At 35.6% G+C, this 19,090-nt stretch overlaps 4 protein-coding genes across 6 annotated transcripts; 2 read left to right on the top strand and 2 right to left on the bottom strand.

The window, feature by feature from the left end:
- Window positions 1-1,255: 1,255 nt before the first annotated feature.
- Window positions 1,256-4,115, bottom strand: LOC107476529 (UDP-glycosyltransferase 86A1-like). Its single transcript, XM_016096346.3, has 2 exons — window positions 3,342-4,115; window positions 1,256-2,210 (listed from the first exon to the last, which is right to left on the bottom strand). Exons 1-2 carry the CDS (start codon window positions 3,868-3,870, stop codon window positions 1,300-1,302), a joined length of 1,440 nt encoding a protein of 479 aa, XP_015951832.1. The 5' UTR covers window positions 3,871-4,115; the 3' UTR covers window positions 1,256-1,299.
- A 2,314-nt stretch (window positions 4,116-6,429) lies between these two features.
- Window positions 6,430-10,485, top strand: LOC107476504 (dolichol kinase EVAN). The gene is made up of 13 exons (XM_016096328.3): window positions 6,430-6,994; window positions 7,098-7,210; window positions 7,323-7,517; window positions 7,686-7,790; window positions 8,113-8,183; window positions 8,266-8,346; window positions 8,410-8,624; window positions 8,753-8,942; window positions 9,135-9,200; window positions 9,701-9,789; window positions 9,895-10,009; window positions 10,202-10,253; window positions 10,340-10,485. Exons 1-13 carry the CDS (start codon window positions 6,792-6,794, stop codon window positions 10,483-10,485), a joined length of 1,641 nt encoding a protein of 546 aa, XP_015951814.1. The 5' UTR covers window positions 6,430-6,791.
- A 1,484-nt stretch (window positions 10,486-11,969) lies between these two features.
- On the top strand, window positions 11,970-13,682 carry LOC107476503 (auxin-induced protein X10A-like). 2 transcript variants are annotated; one of them, XR_008007002.1, is made up of 3 exons: window positions 11,970-13,191; window positions 13,328-13,382; window positions 13,574-13,682. XR_008007002.1 is itself a non-coding variant. In XM_052258878.1 (2 exons), the coding sequence occupies exons 1-2, from the start codon at window positions 12,806-12,808 to the stop codon at window positions 13,347-13,349; spliced, it is 408 nt and encodes a 135-aa protein (XP_052114838.1). In that variant the 5' UTR covers window positions 11,970-12,805; the 3' UTR covers window positions 13,350-13,602. The 2 variants fall into 2 exon arrangements, 1 of the variants encoding a protein (XP_052114838.1); XM_052258878.1 differs by having other exon boundaries at window positions 13,328-13,602.
- Window positions 13,683-13,730: 48 nt separating this feature from the next.
- Window positions 13,731-18,053, bottom strand: LOC107476479 (ABC transporter F family member 1). Of its 2 annotated transcripts, none has more exons than XM_016096305.3 (6): window positions 17,916-18,053; window positions 17,583-17,820; window positions 16,276-16,349; window positions 15,969-16,179; window positions 15,641-15,875; window positions 13,731-15,168 (listed from the first exon to the last, which is right to left on the bottom strand). In XM_016096305.3, the coding sequence occupies exons 2-6, from the start codon at window positions 17,802-17,804 to the stop codon at window positions 14,111-14,113; spliced, it is 1,800 nt and encodes a 599-aa protein (XP_015951791.1). In that variant the 5' UTR covers window positions 17,805-17,820; window positions 17,916-18,053; the 3' UTR covers window positions 13,731-14,110. The 2 variants fall into 2 exon arrangements, with proteins under 2 accessions (XP_015951791.1, XP_015951792.1); XM_016096306.3 differs by lacking the exon at window positions 17,916-18,053 and adding an exon at window positions 16,479-16,615 and having other exon boundaries at window positions 17,583-17,717.
- Window positions 18,054-19,090: the final 1,037 nt, after the last annotated feature.

Genomic DNA, 19,090 nt, shown 5'->3' with positions numbered 1-19,090 from the left:
GATGAGGACAGTTGGACAAAAGTAAGAACAGGTGTGACTCTATAAAAGTAACGAAGGATAGCTGCTACACCCCATCACTCCAAGGACAACAGTAAAGCAAAATTCAGAAATGTGAGAACAATACACAAACTTGCAAAGGAGTAGAGGTAGTGGTGCAACTCCTTGGACAACAAAGGAAATGGAGCAGGAAGAAAAAGAAGAGCATGTCAATGAAAAAGGCCAAACAAAGGACAGTAGAAATAGTGGTTGAGCTCCTCATCCACCAGCAGAGGTAGTGGAGCATGGTGAAGAAGGACAATTAGCCAGCAGAGATAGGTCCAACGAGCAGCTGGTACAAGAAAATAGAAGAGGCAAAAATGAAGGCAAGATGAAGTTATATAACAAGTCTCATTCCATCATTTGAAAGTAAGAAAAAGAGAGCACACACCTAAAGCACCATCTCTAACATAGAGCTGAAATCTTTTTCTTCTACTCGAGCTTAATTTCTGATTTTTGTGTTATGGCTGTCTTGTGTCATTTTCTGTTTTGAAAAAGACAAATATTGAGAGGTTGAAAAGCCAAGAGAGAAAAGGCATGAGTGATGCAGAATAGCCACTAATTTCTGATGTATTGATTAGTTGAACTAGGATAGTTCCCCTTTGCCAAGTTGGGTGAGCACTTGGTGAGTCTGTATCTGTTTGGATTTCCCTTTCTAGTTGGGTTAGCATTATAGGAAGCTAAACTTTGGCGATGAAAGCTTAGGGGGTAGATACTAGTTGAATTAGGGAGTAATTCAATAGTATTGGTGTATGTAATCTGTGAATGATCAGTGAAAATTCTACCATGGTTTGTGATGAAGACTGGACGTAGAATTCATTGCACAAAGAATCCGAACCAGAATACATGCTGGTCTTCATCTTCTCTTCCCTACTCTTTACTGTTCTACGTATGAGACAATTTCAAATAATCTCCTGCAAATCGTGCTACAGCTAAAACAGAGTTTGAAACATTAAAGTTTTAAGCTAATTTGATTCACCCCTCCCCTTCTCAAGTTCAATTAGAATCATCAATAATAATAATAATCTTATATTTTAATATAACTATTGTATTTATTTTCATATTTGGTCTCTTCATTGTGCAATGGTTTTACTTTTACTCCATGTATTTAGAAGGCATATGCATGAGTTCTCTATAACATGATCAAAATCTTTGATATATATATATATATGAAATACACACACATTCCACATATCTAGAAATTAAAGTACTACTAGACTATAGTGGCACTTTATTTTTCTTTATATGACAAGTAGTGATGATTCAAAGACATTGAGTTTGTGCTTTGGGCTTGAATTCATTGACGAAGGCTTCCAAATTTTTCTCAGAGGATCCATTGGGACTCAATGCATCTTCTAGCTTCTTCTTCATTCCTCTTATTGCATCCTTCAATTCACTCCCTAATTTATTATCCATCAAACGGTTCACATTTTTAGATACCTCCTCCTCCGTGATCACCGTCCGATCAATCAAATTAATCCCTATCTTCCAAATATCCACCACTAATTTCCGATTGGTAAATTGGTCCGTCAACAAAGGAAAACATAATAGTGGAAGCTCACACCAAATAGCTTCTAATATAGAATTCCAACCACAATGAGTTAAGAAACCTCTAATTGCCGGGTGAGTCAACACTTGCCGTTGACTACACCAAGGTATGATCATCCCACGGTCACAAACCGCCCCCTTAAATCCAACGGGGAGCGGGTCGGCATCATTCGAGCTCACAACATCGGGCCGGAGCACCCAAACAAAATTCACTTTACTAATCAAAAGCCCATTTGCAATTTTCCAAAGCTCACTTTTTGTGATGTGGGCATAGCTACCAAAAGATGCATACAAAACGGAACCATGAGGCTTGGAATTGAGCCAGTGGGTACAATCTGACTCGGACCATAGGCTAGTTGGCACGGTGGCATTGGTGAACCCAAGTGGGAAAATGGGTCCAATTGCATAGAATGGTTTATAAGATTGTAGGGCTTCTATGACTTGTGGCTCTAGCTCTTGCACCGTGTTGCATAGCACAAAATCTGCACCTTTAGCATTATTAAATGCTGCGAAGATCAATTTATGCACCACTGATGATGTATCAGAGTCTTGAAGATATGATGTGAGATCCTTTGGATCAATTGTTTTCAAGCCAGGTATATAGTCAATTGGGTCTTTTCTAATATCTGGACATGAAAAATAAAAAAATAATTAAAGGAAAAGATAATTAAAAATTATGATGACCTTATATGATGTTATGACTAAGCTTAACAAACTAACAATCAATTAACATGTATATAGTAGGTACTTTATGTTATGGTCTCACTATTATTGAATAATGAATATTCTGAATTATTCCAGATGCTTTTGACATGAGAGAGCGAGAAGAAAAAAAAATCTACGTGTCGTTTTTTCATGATGTGTAGTGTGCATAAACAAATAAACCTTATACATGCAGAAGCTCAATAGGTGGAACTTGCAAGCAAACAGACAAAATATAGAAAATAATTAAAGAGCAGCTGAAGATAATAATAGAGACAATAAAAATGGAAGTGACAACTGACAAGTGATAAAATCAAACACCTTCGTCCACTACGACGGTTGCTTTCCTTTTTTTTTTTCAGGATTTCTCTCGGTGTTATTTTTAAATTCATATATAGTAGTCTAAGATATATATGTTTGTATCAAGTATATCAACTCATTATATAATTAAAAATGTTATTTTTCCAAAGTTTAATATCAAACAACTGAAACAAGTAGTTAAATAAACATTCTTCGTATATACTAAAAATAGTCATTATATTATCATTATAAATTATTATAGTAATATAATAAAATAAATTTACAAAATACCAAATATTTTTATAGAATAACACTACGTAACTAATAAAATTAATCATTTTAAATTATTACTTAACCAATAAATATATTTTCATACGTAATAGGTAAAGAATACGGTGTTGGATAAATCATAAATTGTAATAATAAAATTTAAATATTAAATTATTTTAAATCTTAAATTTTAATAGAATATAATTAAGTAAGGTATTAGGCTAAAAATTTTGCCAATATTGATAAAAAAATTGTCTCTCCGCTAACATTTCGTTAAATAAATCATTTGTTATTAAACATTTTTGTTATCCGATAGATATGTATCTTGAAAAAATATATATCTTGAGGTTATATTTTTTATATATACAATTGAAACTTTGTATTATCTATCTATATATTCAAAATGTAAAGTGGGAAAGGCTTGAAATTGTAACTAAATAATTTCCGGAGGTAAATTAAGAAAAAAAAAACATAATAATAATTACCTTGGCAAGCGAAATGACCATTTTTCTTAAGAAGATCCATGTGGTAGTAAAGCGTATAAACCAAAGCAGGCTCTGTCCAAAACGAAACGCAAAGCAAGCCGAACTTCTTGGCTATGGGTGATCCCCATACAAAGAAAGTGTCCACCACTAAGCATGTAACAGGTGGCGAAGATTGTTGCATGATCTTCGCCACCAGTTTCTCCACGTGAGCTGTCATCAGGTCCACCAATCCCGACATAAACTCGTCGTGGTTGAGTGACCTGTCCAGCTCCACGGGGAGGCCATCCGACACGGTATCGTACCGTATGTCGAGGCCGGACTCACGTGCCGCGGCGAAAATATCTTCGCCGCTGCAGTTGCCGTTGATGGCTTTGGTGGTTTGGTGGTGGATGGAGTAGGTGTTGACAAAGGTGATGGTGAAGCCTCGTGATGCGAGGTTGATGGCGAGGTGCACTGAAGGGATGAGGTGGCCTTGAAGTGGATAAGCTATGAGTATGGCATGAGGGCCTTTCTTCTCTCTTGCTGCCATGGAAGACTTGCTTTTGTGTTTTCTAGAATGCTTTTCTTGTTGATCACTTTCCAAATTTTGAAGGGATTTTAATTAAGGACATAATCTTCGCTGATTCATTGGCGTGAAATGAAGAAGAACAGATGAGAAACTTATGACCCTAAATAAAGTGATGATGATCACTAGTAACTTAAAATATTTAATATTTATTGCAATAGTACGATTTGACATAAGATGTCACTTTTTAAGTTTATTTGGGATCAGATATGTATTGTTTAATGTAATGTTATCCTTTCTAATATGAGACACCCAAAAGTAAAAAAAAAAAAGTTATATTATTTTTTCTATTAATATATAAAAAATTAGGTAAATAAGTTATTTTTTAAAATAAATTTAATTAAGTTATTGTATTGACTTTGTTGAATTCATTTACTATGTATCACTGATAACGTAATGACAATTTTTTTAATTAAAATTTAAATATAATTAAAATAATTTTAAAATATTGGAAGTTTGAATTAAGAAGCCATGTCATTAACTCTTAGACATATATAATTAAAGGTATCCAATTATTAATTTTTATAGGGGCCCAATATAAACAATGTTATTGTTTTATTATTAAGAGAAAAATAATGATGGAAATTTACAATAAATAACATTTCTACACTTGGTTTGTTCGTTCTACTTTTTATTTTAAATATTTTCTATATCAAGGTTAAAAAACCACTTAAACTTAGTCCATTTTAATTAAGGAAAAGTAATCAATGAAATAAATTATTAATTTTTGAATTTTATAAAAGTATTTAATTTCTTAATCATCAAGAATTGTGATAATTTTACAACAAATTTTGCATCATTAAATCTCAATGAATATGATTCTGCTGGGACAAAGAATTTAGCAACATCTATCTGTCTGCGTTTATAACAAAATTGTATGGATTGTTGTCATTTTCTTTGGTGGACTTGTTAGGCTAGGTTTATAATATATAGTCGGTGAAATACAAATATTTATGCTGGCTGCAGGTTCCTTTCTTAAATCAGATAGCAGATATACATGTTCATTTTGAAAAGTTAAGGTAGAAAAGACCAAGAAATAACAATTTAATCACCAAAAGAAAAAAGAATTCTCAACAAATCAAACAAAAGAAGGTTATATATACTATTTAACGTAATTATTCGCCGAGTGTTGTGCATGATATCGATATATCTGATCTTTTCGTAATAATATTTATTTTTTACTTTTTCTGATTATTTGTATGAGAATGATGTAACGCATTGATTTGTCTACACATAAAGTCATTATTATTGTTCCCGCGGCCGCCACCATTGTATATCTTACCCTACTACGCAAATAATACTAATTAAGGTCGTCGTTGGAATTAATATGCATCAGTGTACTATTTAGATAAATCTTTCATATATCTTCAGAGCGAATTTGTAAACATAAGGAGTAAATTTCATGAATTAGATTTATATGTAAATTATTATTTAGATTAATAGTTGATATTAGGTTGATTTTTTTTTTGTCTGTACAATATTAGGTTGAATTTAGCAAAGAAGTAGAGATGACCATGATTTTTTTGGACGTGGGCCAAAGCTACCCAAACGAACAATACAGCCCACCCCCAGCCCAATCTAAATATCCTAATTCATTCAATCTATTTTGAAGCACACACATCACACATGTTCTTCCTATCTTTTTCCCCGCCTTGTGCTCCAATTTACCGTCTTGGATGAGGATAGCAGACGCGACCCCTCCAATGATGCAGCACCAAGTATGAGGATTCATTGGATTGTGAAGCTGATTGGTGCCCTTCTTCTGTGCCGGTGCTTGAGCCTCTCTCCCGGCGGCCCTGCGAGATGCTAGAAACAATGAGGAGCTCTTGCTAAATCTCGAAGCCCCGCGCCTCAAATTGGATCCATGGTATTGCTTCGGCTTCCAATATTTGATTAATCGAACAGCTCTATGATTTTCAAATTGTATCCATCCTATGTCTATGAAATTATGTCCTGCAGAGTTGTGATTCCTCCTGGATGATTTCCCTGCATGGTCTCTGAACACTGCTACTATGGCTCCGCTTGCTGTCTCTCTCTGAAATGTAGCATCATTGTTGCATTTTATAAAATCCTTGGGTGGTGGATGCCAGGTAATTTTTCTTTCTCCTATTCTTGTAGTATGTGTTGTTGCATTTAATTTCTCAGCAGCTGTCTCTGCATACTCATGCTCTAGTTATCTAGCCTTGAATAGGACCATGTTTGGGCTTAATTCTGTTTTCTGGTGAATTATTTGATTTCTTGCTTTACTAATGTAGTATATGTAATCCTTTCCCATACTTTCCATTGAATATGTGCGGCCAAATAAGCTTGTCTTCTCTATTAATTATGCTAACTGGGGTCCTTTTAATCTTCTCCACAGTGGGACCGTCAAAATGTGCTATAATTTTCCTTATATTGAAGATGACCATGATTTAAACTGCAGGCTAATAACTAAGTTGGTTAGTTGGGATTTTTTTTGGGTCTGGAGATTTTTCTCTTCCTGCTTTTTTGTTGGGTCAGGCCTTTTAAATAATGGGCCAATTGTTCGGGCTGACAACTTAATGAGCCTGTCCAGGTCTTCGTGGAATCGTGGGAGCACCTATGAGATGAGAACACGTAGGATTTGTAACGTGTAATGTGGTCTCCAGTTTCTACCCGCCCACAGTAGTGGACCCTCCTAACGAACTACGCGCTTCTGAGTTCTGATTTCCCACCAAACATTAACCAAATATTAATCAAACGAAACTATACTTCATATCAAAATTCATATTCCTTTCATCTTAATGACATATTTCTATCTATATTACAAATTAAAAAACCACAATTAATATCATCACTGCGAGCTGCGAGCTGCAACTCCAACTTCAGCTTCTGATTTGGATTCCATTTCTGAATTTTTTTTGTCCATGTCAACGACGACGTCGTCGTCGTCGTTTCTTAATGGAGAGAGAGCCGTTGTGCTATTCTTCATCGCTCATATACTCTTCTCTCTCCCTTTCTCTCTCTTACTCTCCCATGGCGTCCCTCTTTCTCTACTCGCCCTCGCAGCCTCATTCGTTGAGATCAGCTACGACGCCGCCGCTTCTTCCTCTTCCCTCTTCCGCACCAGGTACCTACCTGTTTCTATTTAATTTCTCGATTTCATCCAAATTCTCGCGATTCTCCGTTGTTTTTTTTTCTCATCCCACCGAATTCTCGTGAATTCGTTTCAGACGCGGTGCTTCTTCCGGAATCCTCCTCGGCGCCGTGACTCTCCCTGCTCTTCTACTTTCCAAGTTGACGCAATTATCAAGAGGATTCTCATTGGCACAAGTTAGTCTTCAAGGTTCTATATTTTCGCAATTTCAATTCTGTGCGTTTTAGTATGATGATGATGATGATTGTTTTGTTTTGATTTGTTATTTGGTGAATTTTTATTTATTTTTGCATGTATGTAGAGATTCACTATATGACATTGCAATACTGGGCAACATCTGCCACCAGCTTCGTGGTGCTCGTGTTCCTCAGTTTGTTTCTGTTGCACCGCACTCCTCTTTCGCGTAAGGATTGGGGTTTAGGGTTTGGCTTGTGCTTCTTGTTCTTGCAAGCTTCACTGTGCTTTCTGGCACTTGCTTCTACCTCCTCCCAAAGTGGTGAGTTGTGTATGCCCCCTTCTATTTTTCATATTTCATGAGCAACTGCTCGGACTTGAGCTTCTTCATTCTTGTTGAATTGAGCCGAGCGCTAGTGTTATATAAAGAAGAGAAACATTGTGATTTTTTCTGCTTCAATTCAGTTAAGGAAAATTGTCTTGTATGCAGGTTTGCAACTTGGATTCAAGCTGTCATGGGTCCTTGGTCATGGATTGGCAGCAGTGATGCTACTTCAGCATTTTCTTGGAACTTTTCCATCTTGTGCTTCCATTGGTATGTCTTGCAAAGTGAAATTTATGCTGTTGGTCTTAGCCATCTGCTCTTCTAGCTGCATGGGATTTTCATTTTAGTGTTGAAGTGGTCACTTTACTTTGAACATGAGTGCATTGTCTGTCTTACGAACTCTGATACATCTAGACCTTTTATAGCTATCAAAATGAAACACCATTGAATCATACAGGATCGTTGCAACTTTGACTTTTTCGTTTGGTCAATAACAGTTCATTTCACAGCCTTATCTGAAATCTGGAAATTTTTTATTTATTTACTTTTTGGACTGCTTGTTTATCATTAAAGTTTCCCCTCTTTTTTCCAGGGGAAGCACTTTTGGTGACAGCTGGTATTGTTCTCTATTTTGGTGACATGCTGTTGCTTACTGTTATGAGGGTTTGTGTTTCTTTACGTACTTATCTTGTTTCTAGTAATATAAGATGGATATGGATTTAGTTGGTGATTACATTTTGAACAGCGATGTGGACTACTGATGTCATCAGATTTGGTCACTGCAGAGTTTGAAACTAATCGAAGTGAGATAGGCATTATAATTCAGGTATGAGCTAACTCGTGTAACTTGTTAATGTAAGCTGGATCAGTAAGTTTACTGTTCTGACAGGGACTGCTGCTTGGCCTTCTGCTATATCCAATACCTTTCAAATATATTCTTCGTGTATGGGAGTGGTCCACAAATACAGCTTCTGCTGAGTCAAGAAGATACAGTGAGATTAGGAGATCAGTTATTTTCATTTCTCTCTTCGTATTGGTCATGGTTGGGATTGTACCACTATGGATGCAGTTTGTGCATGAATTTCATCTGCATCCTATTCTCTGGTATGATATCGTATTCAATATGATTTCTTTTGTTAGTTGCCATTGTATATATCACTGCATCATTATATCATTACTATTCCCTGTTTTGTATGATCAATAAACTATCTTTTTTGAACATTTATTTGCAGGGTACTATCGTTTGTTTTATCAGATTCATTCAAAAGACTATCATTGTGTATCTATTGGGTTTGTGTAATATGTCTTTCTGTGTTATATGTCTATGACATCTCCAAGAACAGTAGGGTTGAGAGAATTCTTCTGCGAAAATACTACCATCTATTGGCTGTCTTGATGTTTGTACCTGCTCTTATCTTACAGGTGATTTGGGACATAATTTATTGTTTACAAAAGTCCACTGCATTATTTCCTACTTTGAGTGAAGGAGTGGCAATGCCAAATTTATTCTAATAATATATTCTTCTTACACCCACACTGTGTGACCATTACTAGGTTAGGCAGTAATATATATTCCAACAAAATATATACTTCTCACTGTTTCATTGCTTTCAGCCAGAGTTTCTTGATCTGGGCTTTGGTGCAGCTCTGGCAGTTTTCTTGACATTAGAAATTATTCGAGTAAGTACCCTAGATGCATACTTAGCACTTGTTACTTTATACTTTGAATTGGCATGTTTCTTTGATCATAGTTTCTTATAAAGTGTCCAGAGAAATCTGGTTCTAAACCCAAAGTAGTATAGATTTGCACTAATGTGATGAAATTGAAATCAACCACCCATTTTGGGTGTATCTGTATGTGGCTAAGGGTTGAGTTGGGCAGGCTGTAGGTCCTGTGAGGCACATATGCAATAATCCATTATCCATATATTGTTAACTGTCAACCCGGAAAGAATGTAAGGGGCAATTTGGATAATTGTTCATATTGGATTTTGGAATTTTGAATCGCTTTGATTTTCACAAGTTTTTTTCTTTTTGCTATTTCATTTACCTGAAGTGTTACATTGAAAATCACCACCAACAAATATGATCTAGTTTTCTAAAGCAATTCAAAGCAAGCTGATTGGTTTGACAACTTTTGATTCTCGTTGGTTACTTGACATTGATATTGTTTGACCCAGATATGGAGAATCTGGCCTTTAGGACAACCAATCCATCAGTTTATGAATGCATTCACTGATCACCGTGATTCTGATTTTCTAATTGTCAGGTACTTTACACTTTCTTTCTTGTTTAAATCAAATTTAAGAGCATATATTTGTGATGAACATTAGTTCCATCTGGTTCCCTTTCATGATGAAATTTCTTTTCTCAGCCACTTCTCACTTTTACTGGGATGTGCACTTCCTATTTGGTTGTCTTCTGGTTACAATGATCGACCCCTTGCTCCTTTTGCGGGAATATTGAGTCTAGGAATTGGAGATACAATGGTAATATTTTCGTTTCTGAAATATATGATATTTGGCCTACATGGTTATTGATTGTGCTTTATGAAGGATAAATAAATTGTGGTTTATTATTATTATTATTATTATTATTATTATTATTATTATTATTATTATTATTCCATAAATGCAAAAAGGTGTTGTTCAGTTGCTGTTAATTTTGGCTATTTTGTACAGGCATCATTAATTGGGCACAAGTATGGTGTTCTAAGGTGGAGTAAAACTGGCAGTAAGTATTCTTTTTTTCTTAATGATCTTTAACTTCTGCTTGTTTTACATGATTTGATGTGAATAGCTGCTTTTCCTACTTGTCAGAGAAAACAATTGAAGGTACTGCAGCTGGTATCACGTCTGTTCTAGCTTCTTGCTGGTTACTCCTTCTGTTGTTAGCATCAAGTGGATACATTTTCACCCAGGTATTATTCTCTCTCTTCCTCTCTGACCGCTTTCCATTGAGATAAAAACAAGAGTTTCCCATTTACTTTAAGAAAATAGACGAGCAAATCTAAAAAATACAAGTTTATCTTGTATGAGCGGTATTCACTATTCAGCAGAACTCTTAATGATTTTTCAGCATATCCTTGCTTTCGCATATTCTTTTTGTAGATAACTGTTAACCAAATGCTGACAGCAGTGACAGTGACAATAATTTTTTGAGAGTTAGGGATGGTATACATAACCAACATAGGATTGTTGTATCTCTCCACAGAAATGATAGTCATGGGAATAGTGTTTATAAAAGGGGTGATGCCCTACATGGTAGCATGCTATTTATAGGAGTCACAATTTTTCATTTTTGATAGCCACGATGAAGAGTGTGGAAAACAGTTGAATATCAAATGAGCTTTAATTTTCATTCTTTCAATTTTCTCACGGGCATGGCACAGATTAGGCGAGAGGGAGAGTGTGTGTACTTGTTGAGAATATGGATAATAAAATTGAAAATTGCCATCATATATCCTCATGTTTTTTTATCCCTAACCTTATTTATAATATGATTTTTTTTCTAGAAGTGTAATATGAATATATGATCTTCATTTTGAAGCGTATGCAAAGCACAATTGCAATTATGTTACTTTCAGCATTTCTAAAAATAGTAATACATGAATGAGGCATAAGATAGCATTGTCAACTCAAGTTGGTATAAATAGTAAATATCTTTCGCATTCTGCCGCACGCAACTATGTGCATTCGGCATTACATTCAATGAAACATTATTCAATTTAAGAGTCATTCATGTATGGGCGGGGTTCTATCAAATTTGGACTATTTCATTGTTTTATAATTAGATGCATTATATTTCGATGATTAAGCAATCACATACATATATAGATATTGATCATCACTACCCACTTTTCAAATTCCATAGAGTGTAAATGTCTTATAACAAGGCTTTATCTAATTTACATTTAAAGGAAAATCCAAACTGCAAATAAATGCGTGGATTTTGTCTAAAGTTCAATGTACTTGATGCAAAAATGCAAAAGCTATAGTAAGCTAGCATTATTAGTTTTGAGGAGATTTTACCAATACAAAGCCTGCATAAACTGAAATAACAAGACCATCTTGACTTGGCTGTTGCCCTAAATTAACAAACACCCTACATGATAAGAATTTAGTGGTTGGAGTTGAAGGGTTAGCTACTATTTGCCTAATGATACACATGTGCTGATGTGCCTACTATTTTCATACGTACGTAATATATATTATTCATTCACAATTATATATATCATCGCAAAAGAAACACACTCATAGACAAGTTTATATGAGCATTATTTAATTTAAAATAAATATTTGAGAGATACAATATATATGACAGTAAAAATTCACATGTAATTATTTTTATGTGAAAAGTTGATAGTTGACAGACGTTAGATAACAATTTAGTCATACATGTTAAATCAATTAATGGTTCTCAACTAGCAACTTCAGTGAAAATAACTGCATGAGTTTCTATCATATAAAAAAGATTTTTATCCGCCATATTGTTGATAGGTCTCTTAATATATGATATTAGAACATCAATTATTTGTGTATTATCTTAATTTCTCTCTACATGTAATTTTTCTTTAAGAAGTTATTCATGGTGGTAAGTCATAGAAAACTGAATAACATAACTATTGATAATATCTCTTTAATTTTGGTAAATGATTATAGAAGAGCTAAATAGAAAATCTGACATCTAAGTTATACTTATTGTGTTACCAAAGCTCCCATCAAAGACTTTGGTAATAATGAGCCTAAAGGTACATTAATTCTGCCTACAATTAGCTATATCTAATTAGATCATATTAAGACTAATCATCTGATGGACTATCCCATCAACCCAATTGATCAAACTAACATTAAACATGTTTATTAATCAATGTAAGGTGGCATGGAAGGTGTGCTTTTCTCATTAATTATAATCTTATATGAATAATTTCATAGGCAACAACTGAAATGACATGTCAAGGAAGATAAGACAAGAGGCTCTTAACATGATAAAATGAAAGACATGGATACATTGCACCATATTCTGATTCAATTACATGTGTTGCTGCTAACTTTCTAATTGTAGCATGTTTTTCGTGTCTGCTCTGTGCATTATACTCAATATTGTCCAAACAATATTATCTTCTGTTGCTATGTCTTTTTTTATTGGCTCTTCACATCACACATTATATATATCTTATAAAGTTCACAAAAATAACACATACATACATAGATAGAGATACAATTTCAATTAGAAGGGAATATAATATAGTGCACTACAGCACAAATATATAGATATCATATTACATGATCATGATTATGGCTGAGGTGACAGCAAGAAATAGAAGTAGCAGCAGCAACAAAAAAAAGGGTTTAAGTGGTGGCATGTTGAAGTTCAAGATTCTGTTGGAAAAGCTTCATAAAGTTGTGTTATTACTAGTAGGTAAAAATAATAAACCAAGCTCATCATATGTGAAAGAAGGCCATTTCGCTGTGATTGCTACTGTTGAAGGACCAAAGAGGTTCTTGGTGCCATTGAGGTGTTTGAGAAACCCTACATTCTTGAGTTTGTTGGAGAGAGCAGCTGAAGAGTATGGTTTTGATCAGCTTGGTGCAATTACCATTCCTTGCAACCCTAGTGACATTGAGACCTTACTGGCTCATCATCAAGTGGAGAAAGAGGAAGATGAAAAGTAAATCTTGATTTCTTAATAGGCTTTGTTTTCTAATGGATATAGAAAATTGGAGAGAAATTTTCCTAGTACATATATATGTCCTATTTTGCTTCTGTTTTAGCACCTATTAAAATTGTATTTCTCTAATATGCAGTGCCAGAGAGGATTTGATCTAGAATGAAAAGGCCTATATCCTTGTCCAATATCAGGTTTGAGACTTAAATATGTTAGTACTTTTAAGTTTCAACTTTTGATGCTATTATTCACTTTAATAAGATGGTGTATGTTCAAATACTATATCTCATTATAAAGCGTTGATCAAATATGAGAAATCTTTGCAATTAACGTTAAATTATTGGTCTAGCATTCGTTCAGATGTCGAAAACTTGTTTGGTGACAGGTTATTGAAATTGCTGTCACATTATGATCCTGAAATTCAATGTGCATGTATTAGAGGTAATGTATCCTGAAATTCTTCAATAAAGTCCGCAAAAGTTGGGAATGCCTAGGAATATACTCATTTGTATCCTTAAAAACAAAACCAGCAATAAGAAGGATGGGACGAAGTCTAACAGTTATTATTAGAAAATACCATAATATCTCGGTACAACATATAATATCTTAACATATATCATATATAGAACAAGCGCATGCGTGATTCAGATGGGGATCATATCTAATACTTAAGATACCATACCATCTTATCATGCTGGCAAAAAGCCAAGCAATTAAATCATATTAAGAGAACAGTATCCTATATATTAGCGCCATTTTAAGGGGGTGAAGAGACATCTTGGCAACAAAAAAATATTGCAAGGTTTTATGCACCGAATCTGTCATTGAACTTCATCATCATTCATCCGCCTTGAGTAACTCCGCAACTCAAATGGCAGCACCAAATCCGAGCCAATAGCACATGCCCCAGCACCTATCAACTTCAGTCAGATAAGCCTGCCTGTGATTTGAGATGCATCTTGAAGTCCATGATATCACCATCCCATCTGGTGATAGTTTGATTTGCACACACCCATATCTCATGGGCCACCTGGTTTATGAGCCTGAAGTCATGGCTAACGAGCACCATGCCGCCATCCCATTCGTTCAATGCCTCGGCCAATGAGTCAATTGTCTCGATATCCAAATGATTAGTTGGCTCATCCAGGAGTAGCAAATGAGGCTGCTTCCAGGCTAGCCATGCAAATATCACACGGCTCCTCTGCCCATCAGACAAGTTCTTCATAGGCATTATCTGAGCTTTACCTGACAGCCCAAACTTCCCAATAGCTGCTCTCATCTTCTCTTCCTCATTTCCAGGGTACTCTTTCATCATAAACTGGAGTGCAGACATCTCCATGTCCAGCTTATCAGCCAAGTGCTGGTGAAATTGAGCAATTCGAAGATGGTTGTGACGCCGGACCATGCCATCATTGGGAATTAAGTCACCCGTCATGAGTTTCAGTAGTGTACTCTTTCCGGCACCGTTGGGTCCAACCAGGGCTACCCTAGAGTCACAATCAACACCAAAGTCGATATTCTTGTAAATGAGATTATCAGGGGTATAACCAAACGTCACCTCAACAAACTGAAGAACAGGAGGGGGAAGTTTTCCCACATCAGTAAAATGGAACACCAAGACTTTGTCTTTAACCACTCTCTCGGTAAGTCCACCCCGTTCCATTTTAGCCAGTGTTTTCTCTTTACTTTGTGCTTGGCGAGCTAGTTTTGCCGAACCGTGGCCGAATCGAGCAATATATTCCTTCATTGAGGCAATCTGCTCTTGCTCCCATTTGTACTGCTTCATCTGGTTCTCTTCCAACTCAGAACGAGTCTGAACGTACTGGTCATAGTTACCGGTGTAAAGCTTTAGTTTTTTGTTTTGCATGTGGATAATATTTGTGCAGACACCATTAAGGAAGTCCTGAGAGTGTGAAATCACAACCAGTATACGGTCAAACTTCTTCAAGCTCTCCTCAAGCCATACACAAGCTTCCAAATCTGCACACACAAAAGATAAATAATTTATACGAGCCAATCAAAACAATGATATGCAAAAGTGAACTTGATGTATGACAATTAGCAAGTATTTGACCTAGCTACCTTCAAATAATATTCTACCAGCTGTGCTACTAGATATGTGTCTAAGCCTAATTTTAATTTGATTAAGTTACGCAATAGACATGAGCAGATGGTGGAGAAATCTTCCATAAGGTGACCATATATAACAAGACAATCCATAAGGAATATGAATTAGATAATGAAACATGCAAATGATATATTAATGATCATATGCCTTTTAAAAGCAACAACTAAAACATACACATAAAGCATCAAGAGAAACTTCAGTGTGAACCTACATAATGCAAGAAAGATGATTATCATGACCATTTTAGTGCATAACACAAGACGATCTGACAAAATTTTCTCCATTCAAGACAAATGGGGAATTATTGCAGGAGAGGGAGGATACCAAGGTGATTGGTTGGTTCATCAAGTAGAAGAATGGTTGGGTTCATAAATAGAGCTCGAGCTAGTGCAATTCTCATTCTCCAGCCACCAGAAAAATCACGTGTCTTCTTTGCTTGCATCTCCTTGTTGAAACCGAGACCATGTAAAATTTCAGCAGCACGCTTTTCTGCAGTTGCTGCATCTAGGGCTTCTAATCGTTCATAAATCCGTTCAAGAGTTTCACCACCACCATCATCCTGAAATTAAAGTCACCTGGAGAAAGTTAGCAACGCATCCAAATAACGTAACAAATGGGGTACTAGTCAGCTGCCTTACTACTTAAAACAAACCTGGGCAGCCAAAGCTTCCGCTTCTTTTTCCAACTTCAATCTTTCCTCGTCGCAGTTTATGACTGCCTCCAATGCAGACATATCTGTGGCTTCAATTTCCCTGCTAAGGTGATAGATATCCATGTGCTCAGGAATCGGCAGTTCACGGCAACCTATTGCCGTAAGCAAAGTAGATTTTCCACATCCATTTAATCCAAGTAGACCATAGCGTCTGAAAGAAATTTAGAGTACTCGCAACTATCAGTAAGAATCCAGTTACACAGACAGTAAAATATCTAAGCCTATCAGGTGAAGGCAGGCAACAAACCTTCCATAGTTTAACTCCAATTCAGAATCAACTATTAGGTCATGTCCATGGAATGTAACCGATAGAGATTCTATCTGTAATAAAAACACAAAGAAATGCATTAGTATACTGCTCATGATTCCAGCTTATTAACAACTAGTTCTAATTAATATTTAATAATGCAGAAACATCCTTTTACTGCACAATATTACAATTTTACCTACCTCCAAAGAATTTGTAATAGGTGAGTAATTGGTTACATTCAGAAAGGAGAACCAAGCTATTGACCCTGCCAACATGGTAGAATGCCCATGCTACAGACCCAGCTGCTCGGCTAGGCGCTCAAATACATGCACCCACGCTAGCAACAATAAGCTAGAAGTAAGACACACTAAACCGGGAATATCTACCAAGTTTTAGAGAAATTAAGCATTACCAAACTTGATAACTTTTTTCTTTTTGGGTATATTTTGCTCAAGAAAATCTGCATCATTAATTAATGAGGTTTATTGACATGTATTCCCTATTCCCCTTTTAAACGAAAGAAATGGCCAATATGCATACACAAGTAAGCCAATAGTTTCAACTGAATAACCCAGGCCAAAATTCTCTTAGAAGGTCGAGAAAAAAAAAATCATCGTTTAGCTAACTGATTTGGTAGTGCTTCTTTTTTAATATATAGAAAACACTAGTTAAAATATCATACTTTTTGAAAACAACATTCAGTTGCTAAAAGTAAATTTCGAAACACATGTAGCAGAAGCTCAATGTAACATATTCTTTAACAATAAATATTAGAACAAGCAGCATACGAAATGGTTGCTGGGTCCTTTTTTAATAGCTCAGAGAAACGATAACAAATGTTTTCTGTCCCATTTTCAATTTCTATCAAAGATAAAAGAATTATATATACAGTGTAAGTGACAAACTAAAGGATGCACCGCCCACGGATACATTTCAATAACAAAATCAGGGTAATCTACCTCTTTCAATCTCCTTTTATCCCACACTTCTTGTAATTTCACATTTTATGTTAACTATTTCCTTTTAATCAAAACAAAAAAAAAAGACACAAAATACAAAAGGCATGACATTATAAGAATGCAAACTCGATAGAATCTTATCACCATATAGTTCAAAACTTCCAAAGCGTATTTTATCAATTAATTAACAATAAAATAACACTGCAAGACACATGCATACAGCTTAATTATTACACAGAATATTCCTTTAAGCGTATTCCAGGAAACATGAAATTCCAATTATTATTTTATATGAAAAATAAATAAAATTGATGGTTGAAAAGTTGGTTAGTGTTTGTTACTTACCCGAATATCCCTGGACAGAGGATGGGAGCAGAGGACACCAGTACAAGTACGATCCGATATACGAAGGTCGGCGATCTCATTCGCCACCTTAACAGCCGCCTTATGAGCGTCAACCGCCGCCACCTTGGAAGCAACCGCGGCAGCAGCAGCCTTGCCGCCTCTCTTAGCTGCGGCGGCGATCTTCTTCTGCGCAGCCTTCTTCTTGCTTGCGTCCGACACCATCTTCAATCTCCAATTCCTGCATATCACACAAAAAAATTAATTCATAAATTAAAACAAAAAACTTCCGATCTTCAATTCCTCAGAAAAAGATTAGATCGCGGAAATACGAACCTGAAGCTCGATGAAAAATTTAGATCTAGATAGAGATGGAAATCGAAATGAATAATGAATGAGCGCGTAGATGCGGGATTTAGGGTTCTTGAGGTTTCTTCTGTTTAAGTTTTTCGGAGTATTTATATAGTGAGGTTGGGCTTTGAGATTTGCGTGTAGGACTCTGACAGGTGAGAGAAAAAAGTGAAAGTCAACAAAACCTTTTTGAGGTGGCACCTTTCTACACCACTCTTCAGCTCTGATTTTTTTAGGCACGGAGAAGCTAGTAGAGTTTAAAAATCCTTTTTCATTGGGCTTCACTTCTAGATAGGCCCATTGACAATAATAGAAAATTGGGCCTAAGCCCCAGAACAAGCCCAATTTTGGTCCATTGTTAATCTCCAGCTTTTGAGTTTTGAGCCATTAGATTCTCGATAATTCGTTATTCAGTTTTGGTAGTTTTTCAAGTGCTACGGGTAAGAGTTTCATTTTATTTACTTGCTCATGATATGTTTGATAAAATGCCTGAACTACATGTACTTCGCAAATGAGTTTATTGTGTGGATTATTGTTTTAGTGAGCTCATGGTTGCTGCTTAAAATAATGGTTCCTTACTCTCATCATTCCTTGATCTCTTTGATTTCTAGTTTTGTGGTTTTTTCAACGTAATTGAATAAGTTGATTAAAGGTTGATTACTTGTTTACCTCTTTGGGCAATGTTCATAAGCTAGGTGACATGTTATATTCATATTTGAGATTTCCATAGTTTGATATATTTACTCTGTTATGTCACGCTCATTGAACTGCTCCTCATGGTTTTAAATTTTGGTGTCTCAATGTTGTGATGCATCTTGAGACATTTCATTTTGTTATGCATAAATGTTTGCTTTTATGTAAAATTTCAGACTTGGTGGTGTATCCTTCATGTTTGCAATCAAGACATTAGTTTCTCCTTTCATTATGTGTAGCATTGCTTTCAGTCCTCCCTTTAGTTTTTATTTAAACTAATTTGTGTGCTTAATTTACTATCTGCCATTTGATAATTGAAGAATGACTGTTTCAAAGCAGTATTTGCTGAGGCCTGAGGATATTCATATCGTTAAAACACATTACGGCAAACGTGGTGGATAGAAACCATGGTCATATTGTAGCAACCTCCTCCACTGTGGAACACTACATTAAACAGTCGCTTGAAT

The sequence above is a fragment of the Arachis duranensis genome, chromosome 3 (assembly GCF_000817695.3).
Source record: "Arachis duranensis cultivar V14167 chromosome 3, aradu.V14167.gnm2.J7QH, whole genome shotgun sequence".
NCBI lineage: Eukaryota > Viridiplantae > Streptophyta > Magnoliopsida > Fabales > Fabaceae > Arachis > Arachis duranensis.
The sequence above is the reverse complement of the archived record's forward strand: the minus strand, read 5'-3'. Positions and strand labels throughout refer to the sequence as shown.

Coding starts and splice junctions, on each gene's coding strand:
- LOC107476504 (XM_016096328.3), top strand. CDS start 6,792: ATGTCAACGACGACGTCGTCGTCGTCGTTTCTTAATGGAGAGAGAGCC. Junction 8,184..8,265: donor TGTTGCTTACTGTTATGAGG/GTTTGTGTTTCT, acceptor CATTTTGAACAG/CGATGTGGACTACTGATGTC. Junction 9,790..9,894: donor TCTGATTTTCTAATTGTCAG/GTACTTTACACT, acceptor TTCTTTTCTCAG/CCACTTCTCACTTTTACTGG.
- LOC107476503 (XM_052258878.1), top strand. CDS start 12,806: ATGATCATGATTATGGCTGAGGTGACAGCAAGAAATAGAAGTAGCAGC. Junction 13,192..13,327: donor GAGAAAGAGGAAGATGAAAA/GTAAATCTTGAT, acceptor TCTAATATGCAG/TGCCAGAGAGGATTTGATCT.
- LOC107476479 (XM_016096305.3), bottom strand. CDS start 17,804: ATGGTGTCGGACGCAAGCAAGAAGAAGGCTGCGCAGAAGAAGATCGCC. Junction 15,876..15,968: donor CGGAAGCTTTGGCTGCCCAG/GTTTGTTTTAAG, acceptor CTTTAATTTCAG/GATGATGGTGGTGGTGAAAC. Junction 15,169..15,640: donor TGAACCAACCAATCACCTTG/GTATCCTCCCTC, acceptor TTGTGTGTGCAG/ATTTGGAAGCTTGTGTATGG.
- LOC107476529 (XM_016096346.3), bottom strand. CDS start 3,870: ATGGCAGCAAGAGAGAAGAAAGGCCCTCATGCCATACTCATAGCTTAT. Junction 2,211..3,341: donor TGGTCATTTCGCTTGCCAAG/GTAATTATTATT, acceptor TTTCATGTCCAG/ATATTAGAAAAGACCCAATT.